The sequence below is a fragment of the Apteryx mantelli genome, chromosome 15 (genome assembly GCF_036417845.1).
Source record: "Apteryx mantelli isolate bAptMan1 chromosome 15, bAptMan1.hap1, whole genome shotgun sequence".
Lineage (NCBI taxonomy): Eukaryota > Metazoa > Chordata > Aves > Apterygiformes > Apterygidae > Apteryx > Apteryx mantelli.
This window is the reverse complement of record NC_089992.1, coordinates 10,010,892-10,028,296: the sequence shown is the minus strand read 5'-3', so window position 1 is coordinate 10,028,296 and position 17,405 is coordinate 10,010,892. Positions and strand designations below refer to the sequence as shown.

Genomic DNA, 17,405 nt, shown 5'->3' with positions numbered 1-17,405 from the left:
ATTTCTTTTCCTTTAAGAAAGAAAATTTTCTTGCCTATTTCATGGAATCATAGGACTGGAAAGAATCTCAGCAATTTAGCCTGTCTACTCCCCTTCCCCTATGAACACTCAGCCATGGCTCTGTCACCCTTAATAAATATTTATCCAGCTTATGCTAAAGATCTCCAGCTATGGAATCCCCTATGGAATCCCTATGGCCTTCTCAGGAAGCCCTAATTCTTACCATTAGAAAGTTTTCTCTCCCTTAGCCTGAATCAACCTTACTGTAGTTTAAACTGTTACTTTATCCTGGAGAGAAGAAAAGATTATTCTCTACCTCTTTGCAGCAACCTTCTAAGTCCTCCATGGTAAGCAGGGGCCAGCGGACACAGCAAGAACCCAGGAATGACAAGACCCTGAAGTTGTTTCTGCCCATTTTGGCACTCTTCCTCATTGAGGGTAATTAAGTGTAAAGAGGTGCTTTTCCCCAGTGCAACAGGCATGTTGCTAACATGTAAGTAGGCTTTGTGCCATCTGAACAGATGCGTATGCATGTAAGCAAGCAAAGGCCATGTTTGAGCATCAGGCATGAAACCAGAGTTGAAATCCAGTCAGACAGAAACAGTCAGGTTATTTCCAGTATAATGGTTTTACCAGAGATGAGCAGAAATTAAATGTAGGTACAACATCTTATCAGATAAGATAGTTCCTTTTTTTTCCTTCTGAATTATTAATCACTGTCCAATCAGACTTCAGTAAGTTATCAGAAACCGGAGCCAGAGATGTGGCATGGGGGGTGGTACCAATATTCTTAGAGCAAGTGTGAAATGCCCATTTCCAGGCTCACCAGACGGACTGATCTCACCTGACAATGATAAAACTGCCAAACCCTGAATCACCAGCTGACAGGAACTTCTTCCAGACAACCAAAGCACATGTGCCTAAAGCTATTTACTCAACTTGCTATAGGCTAACAAACCACAGCAAGCCTATACTCCACATTGGTGCAACTTTATCTGAGCTCTTCTATAGACACGCATCAGTGCCAGTATGTCACTGGCTGCCGTTCTCAGGAAAAAGGTGATATTCCTCCACTATAACCAGGTCCCTCTGTCCTTTCTTGCTCCCGGAAGTAACTGTCAAGGCTAATGCCAAAAGCTGTGTAGAGCTAACAAGAATCTAAGAGGCAGCAGGTGGTTCTAGCTGAGTTCATCACATCTTTTCCCAAAATAATCTGCTGGTCAGCTGTGAGGAAGAGAAACTCAGCTGGTGGAGAATCAGCGTAAGCAGGGGAGATCAGATGTGGAGTCAGACAGAGAGGTTGTCATGGATTATTTATGGTTCTTTGTGGATGGACAACTTTCTTAAGTTAATAACCCTGTAGTCAGTATTTTTTTGGTGCTTCAAGAGCAACAAAGCACATCTGGCCTTGCTTCTCAGGCTGGCAGGTACTGGATTACTAGGAAGACAGTGTCCTTGATGCTAAGAGGACGTTCTATCTTATTTTGCAATGTATGCCAGCATAATCAAGAGGCAGCACTGGGGAAAGAGAGTTCTGTCTAGTTTGTTTCTGCCAAAGATTGCTATATTACGGAGCTTTGAGGACGCGCTTCTTCACAGGACTTTGTGAGAAGCAAATTGCTAAACTCTTTCCCGTGCTAAGACAGCCACAGGTTCGTGCCAGACCAGGACTTTAGAATGTGGAGAGAGGTTCTAATGGAGACATTTTTGCATCATGTTATGCACACAGCATTTCTTTGTGTCATCCCATCCTTCTGAGGTGGTTGTCAGCTGTGGCATTTTCTATGGGACTGTCTTCACAGCTGGAAAAATCAAGATTCAGAGGAGGGACCTTTAATGTGAATCACTCCTGAAAATAATCCCTGTTCTTAAACCACAGGAGGAGATAAAGGAGATTGCAAGTTTAAAAATCATTCCCAAGGGTCACAGCCAAAGTACTGAGGCTTCCCAGATTACAGTTTATAGGTTGGATGGAGCACCCAGCAATTATCTACAGTGCTGAATATGCTGTTCATATCACATATTGCTTCCATACGTTAAGTTGATCTATTCTGACATAGGCGGGATACTGGGGAGAAGGTATTAGGGCTCCTGATACATTACACAGTGCAGATGTAGATAATTGAAAATGATGCTCTCTTCTACAAAACACTGCAGGCCACCTCATCATCCTTCTCTTTCTGCTCCTCCATTACGGGTAAATTGAAAGAGAGTGCACTTCTTGCCTCCCGCTGCTCTTCCCACTGTCTCTCTTTCATGCTACTGGCAGCAATGCTGAATGTTGATGGATAATCAAATGGAAAGTGCACGTTATGTTTCACGCTATCAGGCAATGTCACAGTGGCTGGGAGGTGGGCAGTCATCAACGCTGCAAAACTACTCTCGGATAAAAACCAAGATGAAGGTCACTAGGAATCACATCCTGTTCCTAAAGGCATTATTTGGACCCAGCTTCCCTTCCTTCTGGCTTCTGAATGCTTCAGGGCTTGCATTTAGATCAAGCACTTATTTGTGCTTACTACTGCAAACAGCACTTGAGAAAGCAATCCCCAAAATCCCAGGCCAATAGTCGTTGAGGCAGGATGAGAACATGGGGTTCCCCTCATGACCTTGACAAAGGTTTCACCATCCAGCATTTTCTCCAGATTGACCTGTTTCTCCTCCCAGTCTTTCATAGGAGTGGCAGCATATTGATCAAGCATCAGCACCTGAGAGGAACATGCTGCTGAAGTGCTTAACACACTTACCTACCTTTTATACTGAAAACAGGTCATCTGGGCCTGGAAGAACGTAAAACCCCTCCTGACATTACTTACCACTTTACTTTCTCCCAGGAGCAGGTAGCAGATAGATAAGGAATGAGCAGTTTATAGGTCTACTTCAGTGTTTGTCATACGCCCCACAAGTGCAGCCTCCTATGGGGCTTGCCTGTATCTGCATGACACCTTCAGACTGTGACACCCTTCCTCTCTGGTCCTCCCTGCTCTTTCCTCCAGAGTGGGGAAATGAGAAGCCACAGGAAGCTAGCTGTTCCCAGCTAAGCAGAAACACTTTATGATCCTTAAGAGCCCTTCTGAGATCCCCATGGGGGTGATGGGGTGGTTACCTTCTGCTGTTGAATTACTCCGGTCGACTGGCCCAGCTACCCTCACCTAGCTATTCCAGGCCTCTTCTCAGTGACTGGAGTTATGATGCTAAAACAGAAGGAAAGAAAAGTAGAAATGAGCTACCGGTTTAAGCCAGCACTAAGCTTCTCCCACCCAGGCACAAAGCATAACCAGGAGAGAAGCTGTGTTGTGTGCTGCGGGGATTTCCCAGGGCTGCTGTGAAACTGGTGCCATTTACATGCAATAATCTGCAACATCAGTCTAGACTTGGCTCTGCGCAGCGCTGTATTGGTCAGCGGTCTGGGCTCAAGGGAACTGCAGCTTTCTTCCAAGACTTTTCTGTGCTGCATTTTTTGACGGGAAGATATGATTAAGTCTGAATGTCAAAACATACTGAGGGGCTGAGAAATAAACTCAAAGGAGATGAAGGCAGTGAGACATGCTGTTATTTAAAAATATCCTGGTTGATTTATGCACCTTCGGTAGCCTTATGCATCCCTTCACTAATGACTCTGCATTTATGGACTTCAGTTTCCAGCTGACAGCAAGATGTTTCTGCTTTGAGGAGGAGATAAAGATTCCTGACACTGAACAGAGGCTTGTAGCCTGCTATAAGCTCAGCGCTGTATGTTTCTGACCATTTTCTATTCAGCAAGAACCAGAAGGTAGCCAATGAAATGATGAGGCCACAGATGATTGAAAACAAACAGAAGGAAACACTTTTTCCTCCAGGCTTAATTAAGCTGAGGAACTTTCTGCCACAGGATTATGAAGAGTGAAAAGTTAAATAAGTTCATGGATGGATTAAACAAATTTATGGAGGATAGCGTCAAGTGGTGGCTATAAAATTGGATGATCTAGATGCAATCTCTGCTTAGGATGTCACCAAATTCTGGTTGCCATAAACTATGGGGAGAAAGGGAAGAAGAGCTGTATGCCTGAGGAAGGATATTCCTCACATTCAAACTCATCTTTAAGCATCTGTTACTTGCCTTTGTCAGAGACAGGACCCGGGGACAGAGGGACTACTGCCCTGATTCTGAGTCGTTGTGTTTAAATTCCTGCCAGTCCGGTCATCTCGTCTCCAACTCCCTCCATCATGATAAAGCCTTGACTCTCTGACTTAGCCAAAATTTGTGGCTTGAATTGCAATGAAGTCACCCAGCATTAATATGAGGGTGTGCATCATGATCAGCAAGAGGTTGTTCAGCAGCAGTGAGCATTAACTTTGCAAGGAAAATTAATTATAGAACTCATTTTTTTGATTATAAAACCAGTTCATTCTGCAGATATAAACATTGTTAAAAAAAAACATAAAATCAATCATTGAAAATGGGAACACAGCAGGAGAAGAGAGGAAGTAAGGAGAAAGGAAAGGAGAGGTAATGTATCTGGAAGGACAAATAAGCAGCTGGAAGATGAAAGAGGAAAATAACATTAGAAAACAGATCTACAGTGTGTCACAAAACTACATATTTGAGGTGCAAGTTCATTTGGTGACTAAAATGGGTGGATTTAATGTTATCTGCAGAATTTCAACTTAAACTTTCAAGGAAATAAGCTTCTGAATGATTACAACATCATCAAAGCTTCCAGAAATATCACCTGAGTGGCCAATGTTTGTGTACATACATACACACATACATATATATGTGTATATATGCCTATATATATATATAAATATTATATATACATATGCACACACACAATTTTGCAGGGCTCTAGGAGAAAAAAGGTTTTTGTGAAGGTATAAAGGTTTGCTGTTGTTCAAAAGGGAAAGCTATTCATTTCATCTGCTGACATTTCCTAGCTCTGCCAGAGGTATGTCACCAGAAAGATGTTACCCAACAAAGCTTGAGAATATGACAACTTTGAGTGAAAGGTTTGTGAAAACAGAGCTTGAAGGATTTGTAAATTAATTTGAAATGAGATGTTTATGTCAAAAAACCATCCAACAACAGTACAACAAATTTTAAAATTCAACACTGTCACAAGTGCCAGGAATCGCTTGAAATGTGCAGTCACATGGAGCATATGCCATAGCCTCAGCTTCCACCTGGAGCATGGCTGGTTTGGCGCTTGGGATAGAGAGAGGAAATTCTTCTTGTGTGTGCAGTGGAATAGAAGTCATAAGCCATTAATTTATAGCAGCAAGTCTTTTTCTGACCTTTAGATATTGTATGTCAAAATATGGCATCTCATTATGTATCCATAAAAAGCTGGAGTAAATGATTTTCACTGTAAAAAAAAAAAAAAAAGACCAAACCTATTCCTCAAGTCAAGATGCATTTGAGCTCTCTGTTTCAACCCCTCTTCTGTGGCATAATACAGCTCAGTGAATAAAAACATGCCCCTCCTTAATTCACTCCAAAATGGGAATTAACACTAACCATTTATCATGTTCCCCTCTGCACCAGGCCAGCCGTTCTGAGCAGCAAGGAGAAGGCGCAATATCACTTAGCAAGGAAATTCCAGCAAGGACATGGCACACTTTCTTAGGACCAAATCCAATTAAAACATTTCCATTTTCATCTCCAAACCACCCAAAGTAAAGCAGAGTATATCTAGCTATAGAACACTTCAAAGTGCTGTTTAATTGTATGAATATTTTACACGTAACACAAGAGAGACAGATCCTCTGCGGCTCTCAATTAGCATAGCTCCACAAAGTCAGAATGATGCACACCGATGAGGAATCTGGCTCCAAATGGGGCTTAAAAAACAATAGCACAACATTTAAGTTCAGCTTTTTTAGAATCCTTAAATATTTCTGCTGTTGCTCCTCCAGATGTTGCACTGTATCTAATTTATGAACAAAAGCCTATAATTTTAGCCATCACCCCATCTTGGCAGAGCTAAACTTGCTTGTATCAGGTGAGGATGCATCCTAAACGCCTGAGTCCTGGAGCACTGAGAGCTCCTCTCGCTAAGTATCATGCTTCCTGCTTTAGTCATTAACTAACATGGGCATCTGGATCCACAATGGCATGGGATTAACCATTTCTGAAAGTCTTAACTCTCTGGACTTCAGTGGGACAGACCATTTAAATCCTACGCTAAATGTGTTATTGCGTTCTTAATATTGGGTGGCCGCTTCATGTCCTGCAGGCATTATACCATGGTGTGTCGTCCCCAATACTCTACGCATTGGCATCAGCGCAGTGAATCTCAAGATCTGTCTTATTTAAAGAAATAAAACAAAACATACACACACTGCAAAGAGCTTCCTGCTCATTGGTCCAACATTCAGGACAGGCCGGACTAGCTCCCTGTGTTGGTCATCGTGTTGCTCTGCGAGGATGTGTGACTGGCAACGAACAGGAGTGGGGTCCCTGTCGCCATGGGAAGACACGTCTATTAAACCACTCCATGATTCCTCTCTGAATCCTATGACGTGTTAGAATTAAAAAGTGGAGCCTGGAGCCATGACGAGGGCAAAAGAGATTATGAAACAAATACTCATCTTTCCTTTTATGAGGAAAACTGTAGAGTTCCAGGATCTTAATATGAAAAGATGCACTTCATAGGAAAACATTCAGTAGAGGAGTTTACCAGAGCTACATTATCACAAGAGAAATACTTCGGATGGTTAAAACCCCCATGGAAAGAGTCTGATTCTCTGGGTTTTTCCAATAATTTCTGTGGAACCCTATTAAATTTTTATAGAATCCTGGAAATTCCCTCTCTATCAGATCCTCTGACGGTTCTATCGGATCATTAAAGCAATTCCTGGAAGAGTGCTCTGATGCTGGAGAAAGGAAGATATAAAGTGAGTATTTTATCCCTGAAGAGCCAAGACACACACTGAGTGTGTTCACAGGGGCTACAAACAAGCAACCTGAAACTGCAAGACGCTGATGGCACCATATTACTAAGCTGCTCTTCAGAGAACTTTGTGAAGTCTTTTGCTTGTATCAGTGAAAATGAAAGTGATTAACACAGTATGATTAAATTCCCCGTAGGACATTTTTTTTAAATAAAAGGTTGGAAGTTGGAGTTATCCTCTTTTGCAATGACTTTTGGATTATACTGTCTGAACTGCATAGTTTTAGCTTGATATAAAATTATTAACCCATGAGAGAAGCTGCAGAATTTGGTGGTGTTATCAGGTCTTCAGAAACTAATCTAATATCTTCCCTTTACTGCCTTTTTTCTTCCCTTATAGGTCTTTAAAGCTCTAAATAAATCTTTGTTTCACTTGTTTCTTAATTTCAAGATATTCGAAGCACTATCAAGTGCAACTGGCCTCACCTCAGCAAGCTCCAGCTCCCTCAGCCCCAGAAAAGGTTGGTGAATTAATTTGAGCATGAAAAGAAGAAAAGCTTATATTTCAAAAAGAGCATGCTAAATAAAGCTTTCTCAAGGTGAGAATGAAAATCCTCACCCTGGGTCTGGCCATTTCATTGCATGCCCTTCCCGCCAGCAAAGACAGCATCGCCTGGTGCAGTGGAGCCTCGTAGTCTAAAATGGGCTTCAGCTGACCTGGACTTTACCTGTACTGTTATTTGCCGATGTAACACTGGGTATGACCCACAGTCGTCCCCCCACCAAAGCGCTGGGGCATGGGGAAAGGGCTGGCTGGGCAGTGTGGGTCCCCAGTATTTCCTAGGGCGGCAGCGTCCCCATGCACGGCTCCCCCTCAGTCCCTCCCATCAGGCTCAGACCAGCGTCACGGCCCTGACCCTGCCTCAAACTGCCTTAACTGGGCAGATCATCCCTTGCGTTTTCTCCAGGCAGGTTCACTGGAGAAGCAATGTCTCATGAAGCAGTAGTTTCGGTATCTCTCCAGAGTATTTACCTCTCTTGCTGTCTTTCAGGTAGACTGGGCCAGGTGCTGACTACTCTGCCGGGGTAGACCAGTTACGGCTGGAAGCAGTGCATGCAAGAATGAAAGCAGAGTTCAGGTGCAGCTGAAATCAACCTTGACTGCCTGGATAGAGACGCGGTAGTTTCAGCTCAGCAGGACACTCACTGTGCAATTGCGGAGACACAAAACGTAAGAGGTCTTGTGAATTAAAAGCTTTGAAGAAAGTCTTTTCTTTGAGGTTCACATTTACAACCAATCAATTATTTTCTTCAGTCTGTAGGTCTAAGTTTGCTTTTTGGGGAGCCACCTTTCTGCATGCTTTCCATGAAAAAGAGCAACTCTTTCTTTTTTTCCTTGTGTCTTTTTACATTGCTGTCTACTGGGATGAGAGAGTAAATTTTGTCTGGAGATACAACAGGGTAGGAGTAACATAGATAATAGTTACACTGATTGCTATAAACAAATGAGGATCGTCTGTGTTTGAACAGATGGTGGAACTCAGTGACCAGACATGAACCTTTAACAACTGGAAGTCAAGGGAAGCAGATCAGCCAGAAAACACTGTGAAAACCACACAGTTAGTGCTGGGAACAACAGAAAAAAATTCATGTATTGGTATGATCTGGTTGTCTGCACAATAAAATAGTGTGGCTGGGCATTGGGTCTAAGTGCTGTGGGTCATCCCCAGTAGTTCTATCCTCCTTCCAGCAAGGAGGGTGTTTTGACTGAAATGTGAGGCTGTAACACTGACAAAGCAGTGACTGGGAAGTGCTTCTGGGAGCAATCCCTCCCCATCATCAGGCCAGCAGGCTCAGAAGAGCTGCAGAGCTCCACACATCTCATAGGGCACTTTGCTTCCACCACATAAGAGGGTTTCCACCCGCAGAGCCTTACTGCCATCTGAAAGAGGTACTCGATAGCCATGGATACTGTCTGTATAGCTGCTGTAGGGCTTTAACGCATTTATCTTCCTAATAGTTTCACATGTCACTGACGGAGTACCCTATTTAGCTCCAAGGCCTTTGAAGAATTAGCGTGCACCAGACCCACAGCGTCAAGTGGCCTCAGTGAAAGTTAATGGGTGCGAAACTGCATTTATTAAGCGCTGGAAAAATTGATCTGATGTCAGATGTAGGACATTATTACACAGCCATAGGGAATTATTTTGGACAAACAGCTAAAGGGAAGGACCTCAGGCATGTCCCATTTCAGATGTGGGCTGGATCTGGTTGATCCTGTTAAAAGCAAAGTTCAGCCCACAACAGAGTCTCAAGGACTCCTGCTGCTGTGAGGCCTAAAGTAAAGCCCACATTAGCACCTTCCGCTCTCCATTCCTATTTTGTTCTCTGTGAAGGAAAGGACCAGAAATCCAGTTCTCAGCTCTCCCAAACTGGCAGCCTTACCATCCAGCATCACCTGAGACTTCAGCTGCAGACCTAGGTGGCAGCAAGGGAGTCACTCCCAGTCAGGTCTGCCCCAGGCCAAGACCCAGTGCAGACATGACCTCCACCTCTGCCTCCCTTCAGAGTGTTAGCTTGCATCCTAAAAGGTTGTGTTTTTTTTTTCCAGTCAAGGAAAACAAGTAACTAGATATATAAGTCGTAGCCATGCTTCTTCAGATGTGATCCTGAGGCCAGGATTGCCTTCAGATGCACTACTGACATTTTAAAAAAAATTCCCCATGGGCTGAAGTCACAGGTGTTTTCCAACAGTCATGTGCGACTTCCTTGCCTACCTCCTGCTGGCCTTAACGTCATTGCCCTCAACATGGCCTGCACGCTGAATCCCTGCGTTTGTCTCCAAAAATAAAGAGGTGGGGAAAGAAGGGCTGTTGTTATTCATGGTCGCTCTTAGCAGGTGCTAGTACAGCACATAAAATAACGCAGTTCCAATTCTCCACAATGAATTGTCCTATCTATCTGCCTCGGAAAGTGACTTTTCTCTGAAAAGTGACATAAGAAATGCCCTTTCTTTTCTTACTCAGCGTTTTTCTTGCATGCACTCAGTCATGCTCCTCTCGTCTTCCCTTTCCCCATTCCTGGGGCTGCTGTCAAAGCTATGTGTGAGAGGGGCTGGGACCTTCGAGCAAAGCTCACCAGGCCGACGTGGGGCACAGCCGCCGGGGCCGGAGCCGGAGCCGAAGGGCGGACGCCTGCCCGGGGGCAGCGGGAAGCCAGGCAGTGCCGGGGACGGCAGTGAGAAACGGCCTCCGGGCCCCCAGCGCCGCAGCCCGACTCGCGCTGCTGCCTCGGCTCAGTGCGTGGAGGGGACCAGCCGGACGCTGGAACATCGCTGCGGGAATTCAGAAAGACAAACCTATGAAAAATCAGAATAGAGCATGGTGCTCAGGGCTGAAAGTACTTGACTTTAATGGCTTAATGACTCACCAGATTTGGCTGTGCTGGGACAGACTGTGCCTCCTCCAGTACCCTGTGACAGCATTGCTAAATCCTTGCCTCCTCAGCACTGCTCGGTGCACCAGAATGACACTGTAGCAAAGCAGAATATAACTGCATCCCAGTGAGACACACATAGTAAGACTATGTTCCTTCCTATCCCAGACACATTTCCCATGTAATAACCTTCAAAGATATACAGATTTAAATTTTTTTTGGTATCGTGATCACAATGTTGTTTAATGTCAAATTGAATTTCTGCCAACTTGCAGGACCAAGCAGGCTTTTTAAAATGAAACTGCATTCAATGTCCAGCTCCTCTCCCCTTTCTTTAATATTAAGGCCTGATCTGGTCTACTTACCCGTGCATTAAATTCTAAGGCACAAAAAATTTGGTGGCAGGGTCCAATATTTGCTAGCTGAGGAGGGGAGGGACCTGTACATACTGTTTTTGGAGGAATGCTGTTTTTATGTTTGAAAACAAGTCATTTACTCCCTAAATATTTGTGTAAAGTTTTGCCAGTATGAATATATTCTTTAGACATAACTTTCACGATACTGTTTCTGAGAATTCAGCCTCTTTTTATTGTTATTCATCAGGACTGCCACTTTCTATTCTCTTGATTTCTACTGCAAAAAATATGTCTCTTAGGAGGCAATTATATATGCTTTTTTAATACTGTTAAATGTTATTGGATGCCTCTGCAAAATAGTTGTCAGATCTCTTACAAAAATCTAAAGGATTGCTGTTTTGCTTAGAGTGTTTTTACTTATAATAAATCAGATTAACAAGACTAACTAAGCACAGTTTAACTCTTCCCACTGTGACTTGAGACTTTCCTAAACTACATGCGCTGCACTTTTCAAGCTGTGCCAGCTCTTTTTACCCATTAACTGAAAATGAATTAGGGGAGAAATTCTCTATAACACACTTTCTTCTGCAAATCAGTATGAAAGATGAGCACAGCTTCTGGCAGGAGTGTCCTAACATACACCTCTTCCCTTCTAATACTGAAGCTTGGGTCAACAAGAGCCCAAAGCGAGGGAGTTTGGGTGCTTGAGTTCAGTGCAGCTAGCCTCAAAACTCCCCTCAATAAATGCAATTTAACTGGCAAGTTCCTTAGGTACCTGTGTTTTGCTCCTGCATTAACAGAAGGCTTCGGTTGTCCTGGCAGGGCAGTTCAGCGCCTTTCTCCTGTCTGGCCGAGGTGCTCGGCTTGGACATCCTCTCTTGTGTCCCCTCCGGCTGCTGCACGTGGAGGTGTGCAACGGGCAACCCAACATGCCCTCGCCAGAGTGCACCACACCTGTTGAAAAGTGTGGCCGGAGGCCTTGGTGTCACCCCAAGAGGGACAGACACGAGTCATTTGGGAGCTGGAAGAGGCGGGTTTGAATACCCTCAGCCACGCAGGGAATTGTCCCTGGTCTTCACTGTCCTGGGCTGCAGCTCAGAGCATGGCAGCAATTTCAACTGAGAGCAGCTGCAGTCCAGCAGTCCAGCAAACCTGCAATCCGGCTGTGCTGCAGCAGCACAGGGAAGCATCACCCTGGGCCTGGGACAAGAAGAAGTACCCAAGCATAGCAATGTAAGCACCCAAAATTAGGGACTTGAGGCTCAAGAAAGCAAGGAGGCTGCAGAAATATTGCTCTCTAGCATTTCCTATTGGCAGGGCTCTACTTGGCAGGATGGAGATCCCTCTCGAGGGAATTGTCCCTAGCCAACCCAGCCCATTGCGTGACTGAAAGGAGCTGCCGGGCAGAGCAGCAAGAGCCCCAAGGTTCCCGGGGCCCTGGCTGTGCACAGCAAGCTTACTAGCCCAGCAATTAAGGCTAAATTTGACCAACCCTTTGCTAAGATGGAGTATTCAGCACTTGCATGCAGTGCCTCAAGTATTTAACATTCCTTGACCACTGAACAGCACAATTAACTTGTAACACTGATTTCCTGAGTTTATAAAAATGATAAATAAATCAATATACAGCTACCTGTTCTCATCTGTGAAAATGAAGAGCAACATCACTGCATTTAATGGCCTGAGATGGAAAAGAGCAGAGAATCAGATCTTAGAGAAGGCACATTAAACACATTACCATTACACAGGCCTGGAGAGAGGCCAGTGGAAATAAAATAGAAATAAAGAGTTAACAGCAGGACTCCAATTGACTTGAATGGGGCCAGGATTTCATCCTGCCTCTTTCAGAGTACAGAGCTCAGACAGAGGAACAAAATACCTGCAAGATTACCTTTCCAGAGAAGCATTGCTTTTATATATATATATAGAAATGCGCATCCATAAGAAGACAGATGTACAAAGCTTAGAGCTGGCATTTTCAAACAAGCCAGTCTCATTGAAATTCCTGATGGATTTGTGTTCTCAGGTATTCTCTCAAAAAACATGCCGCTGTCAGCAGAGTAGTGAAAGGGAGGAGAAGGCACAATCTATATCCTAAATCAGAAGGATCTCAGAAAATGAGCTGGCCAAGAAACAGCAGAAGAGAAATGGGGCATATGATGGAAAACCATAAATCTGTCCTCCAGCAACCTTGGATGTCATGATTGTCAGACACCCTCTAACAGAGCTGGACCTCTGGTTTCCACTTTTTTTTTCATGGAAATTGAGAATTCAAATTCATGAAGTGGACTGAAAACCTCAGCCAAACTCATATCACCCCACGCAGTCTCAAGTATTCACAGGGTTCTTGCACTATAAGTCACAGGGCTAAATGGGGTGTCCATGGACGGTTCATTCATCTCTGTCTGCTGTGGCTCTGTAGTTCAGCTCATGGAGATGCTCTGGGGATTCGAAAATCAAAAAGTTGCTATGCAGGAAATCTTGATAAATTCTATTAACCCCTTTGCCTTTGATTGCAGTCTGACCAATGACATGTGGAAATGCTGAGCCTATAATTTAACACAGGGCAATTCAAATGGCAGACACGGTTATACCGCATCCAGACTGCAAGCAGATCCTACCTCGACCTTGCCAAGATCATGGCCCTGTGATACCTCCCGTGCTCACATGGGCGATGCTGCCCATCTTCTGGAAGCTGAGCCCGAGGAAGTAAAAACAGTTGGGCGAAGGGGAGAAGGTGGGAGTAAAGCAACGTGCTCCCTGTTGGTTTGCATCTTATCCTCAGGCCTCTGAGGTCAGTGGCAGGACATCTATAGTCTTCAGAGGAGATGGGTGGGAGCCCATCGTTTGTTTCCTAAACTGCATAGACACAAGCATGAAAAACAGGGATGAGAATAAAGTGATATCGACTGTCCAGTGCACTTTTCCAAAATAAAAATTGGCGACTCATTACTGTCATCTAAAACTTTCAGATAAACTTAACAGCAGCTGCAAAATCTTTTCCTTTGGGCATAGAAACCAAGTGAAAAGGTTAACTCAGAAAAATACCACTTCACTAAATAATCTTTCAAGGGTTTTCCTATGCCTTTCATCTCTCACCGAGACTATTTCCTATCACTTGTTCAATAATGGTTCAACAACCAGTAGTGTAACTGATAAATGCTGTGCCATGCTTCCAAAAATGCTCAGAGCCAAGCCTGACTATGAGGAAGTTCACTGAAAACAGGAGAGTTAGACCAGCTGCTCATTTGACCTCTGTATTATTTTTAAATATACAATTGCAAATCTTATCTTTTCTACACATATGGCTCCTGTACAGAAAATGTTCTTTGCACTGAGGGAACCTCCAGGGGTGTAGCATTAGCTACAAGCAAGTAATGCAAATACTGAAATGCTTTATCACCATAACAGAGTCCAAATGCAAAAGCAACATTTGACCCGGAGATATTTTTCAGCTTCTTTAAAAACCAGATGACGAAAGGCTTCTGTAGGAACATCCAAATAACAAACAGTACAATTTAAATAACAACTATTTACTGACAAACCACAGCCAATGAGGCCTGGTCCTCCAAAACGCAATTACAAGTCTTGGCAATTTACCGTATTTTTACCTTTTCCCTTTGAAAGTACTGCCCCTTGACCATGAGTCTTCAGATAACCTCCATCCATAAGTAAGCCAGACAAAAATGAAAGATAGGGAGAAGAGCGGCAGATCTACCTGAGAGATAAAGGATGCTATAGAAAAATTGAAGGCAGGAGACTATTTTGCAGTAAACTCACTGTTGTGTTACTTGCACACATTACTGCAGAACCACGTGTGTTCGAGGAAAGGTAAGTTACATGCATGAACATAAGATAAGGCTGCTCAAGTAGCCTTTTCTCAGGAGAGTGAATTATTGCCTCGCTTGGGAGAAAAATGCTGAAGCCCTGAGCAACCTGGTCTGGCCTCAGAGCTGACCCTGTCTCAAGCAGGAGGTTGGACTCAAGACCTCCTGAGGTCCCTTCCGGCCTGAAATGTCCTGTGATCCTATGAAAATTCAGCAGCATATTTTGTCCTGAAAGATGAGACATTACCTGTCCAAGTCTGAGCGTATGGTAGGGTGAGAGTGAGGGCCATAAAATCAGGACCTGTGTATCATAAATTAGTATTTACTTAGTGCCCATCAAAATGTTTCTGTATAACCCATCACACAGGGGGTTTCAGTGCAAGCTAAGGAACTTTAAAGAGCAATTTGGAGCAGGAAGCAAATACCGCATAGACATGAACTGCAGAAAACCAGAGGCAGCTAATGCTAGACAAAGGGACAAGGGATGCAATATCTGGATGATGTCAACAGTACCATAAGATATTTAACAGCTTCCTCTGGGCAGCAGTACAAGGTGCCAATCCAACACTGCTCTCGAGAATGCATTACTGGTTTTGGGGCTGCAATGTGAATTCCCAGCAGGCATTTCATGCTAAGTTTCTGAGTTCATATATATGATGATTTGATTGAACCCAGAAACTCAGCCAAAACTACTGAGCTTCATCCAATTATGAGGTAAACCAATGTAAAATCCAAACAGTGTCTGGGAACCTGAGTCAAAGGTCTGAATTTATAAGAGAGAGCAAACCCAAGGGAGCTTCCTGCAGTTTCAGGTTTCCCGATATTTCTGACACTGCAGAGAGAACTTCAGATTTGTTCTTATAAATTTATGTCTTATTATTATTTTTTAAAAATATCCTTAACATCCCTGTGTGCTTTGGCACCTCTTAGGCAGTTTCTACTACACATCTTAGGAGGTTTCTATTACCCATCTAGTTTTGCAGAAAACTCTGCTGAGTCCAACTGGGTTTATTTGAAACTGGCCTGATACACCTTGAAATCTGCCAGCTCAGTGATAATCATGAGGGCTGCTATCTTGTCATTCCTGGCTGCTTTTGACCTAGTCAGAATATAGGACTCACACTCTGCATGGTTACTGAAAATTAAACATATATTGATCGTGGCAATTAGACACCGAGGACTAACCAAAGCGCAGTGAGTTATGCATTCACAGGTTAGCAAGCGTACGGCAAACCTATACCTTTACTGAGAGAAACATTTTTCTTCTGGTGCATGTGGTCATTATTTTTCCCCTCTCAAATTTTGTTCTGCATCTGAAAATTGCTACTTGTAACATAACTTTGTGGTCTTGCCAAATCTCACTTTCTGGAACTAAGCTTGCTTATTGGACCAACTTTCCCAGGCGCTTGGCTTACGACTGCTCACTTTCGAGGTACTGTCCTTTTGTTGCACTGTCATTATGTGCACAGATGAAGTCAATACACCTCAGAAAGGGTCATCTTATGCTGAGGGCTATGCTTGACTTAGGACGCTGCCTAAGCACACCTGGGCTCTTCAGCACTATATCTATATTTGCTTCTGAACTGCTGAGGAGACTCCAACAGAGTGTGAAACCCTCATAAGTGATTTTTCTGGAACAAGCAAGTTGTCAACTTTGCTGTTAACACCAGTTTTGACAATCTGAGGTAGAGGCTGATCTCTTACCCTGCTTTTAGATTATTTCTGAAACAGATGGACAGCATGCCAGGGTGTCTGACTTAGATAGGTAGTGAGCCTGGGTTATCTCACTAGCAGGTCTCCACGTTTAGCCCCTTAGAATGCACCATGACTGTTTATTTACTACATGAGAAATGACACTTCCTTGTTATTACTGTAATTGTCTGTCTTGGTAGGATCAGAGGAATAGCTACAAGCTACTCACCCTTTAAAATATGGTGGGGAGTAACAGAAGGAGTCACCCTGCTCTCAGCTTTTGTCCGATCAGGGGAAACAATGACGAGACATTCACTGAGATGGGCATATTAAAAATCCAGAACTGCTCCAAGCCTAAATGCATTCAGAAAATTCCTAAGTAGTGTGTTTCTGCCCTCTAAAAACTACCATAGTTAAAGTATATCACTTTTGAAGAGGGCTAATCTTATTTGAGATCAACTAAGAAAATCAAGGTATAGAGCTGTGCTGTTTGTCTATAAGCTGTCAGGCCTCCTGTCAAAAACTTCTGAACCTGCAGGCCAATTTCAACCAAATGTGACAGAGAAAAGCCAAGCAAGCAGAAAATACAGGGAGGGTGCTGGGGCGGGCGGGGTGGGGGAACATGCTGGCAACCCAGAGCACTGTATGCAACCCCAAAAGACAGGTTGCTACAAGAACATGACTGTTCAAGTCAGTTATTTGTTTGATTTTTTGATGGGTATTTGTGCATGTTCATAGGCACCCAGGTGACAATTTTGCATACCGTGTAGCTGAATGTACAAGTATGAAAACTATTCATCTTCATTTTTGCTGTAAACACTCCCAAAGAGCTTGTTGTCCCTTCTACTCCTATTTGTTCTTAACTCTGCAGCCACAAGACAGAGCCATAAATGATACATGCGGTAAACACTTCCAAAGTGTTTAAGTGATTTGGGTTGCTCTAGTACTTCCGAAAACACAGCTCACTGGAAATTCAGCATCTGCATAGGATTCTCCTTCAAAAAAATTTTTATTTTGTTTCTTCACCTACTTTTTATAACCCACTATTTATTGAAGCTGTTGGCATTAACTATAAAATTTAACAGATACTGACAATTATTGTTCTGTTCTTTGAAAGCACTCTAAACTAGACTGCCTCTTGTAGCTACCAGAAGACGGCAAAGTCCTTACGCTCTGTGAAGAGCACTTGGAAGCTGCCCAGAGAGTTTATGTTAGGGAAAAAA

General features: G+C 43.5%; 1 protein-coding gene across 1 annotated transcript in view; it reads left to right on the top strand.

Annotated features, from left to right (window-relative positions):
- MTHFS (methenyltetrahydrofolate synthetase) overlaps nucleotides 1–8,430 on the top strand; it is a 111,258-nt gene extending 102,828 nt beyond the window's left edge. Inside the window, exons 5-7 of the mRNA XM_067305391.1 lie at nucleotides 7,324–7,393; nucleotides 7,925–8,103; nucleotides 8,403–8,430. Of these exons, the coding sequence (XP_067161492.1) occupies nucleotides 7,324–7,393; nucleotides 7,925–7,928 (74 nt within the window). The 3' untranslated portion in view covers nucleotides 7,929–8,103; nucleotides 8,403–8,430. The remainder of the gene's footprint in view (nucleotides 1–7,323; nucleotides 7,394–7,924; nucleotides 8,104–8,402) is intronic.
- Nucleotides 8,431–17,405: the final 8,975 nt, after the last annotated feature.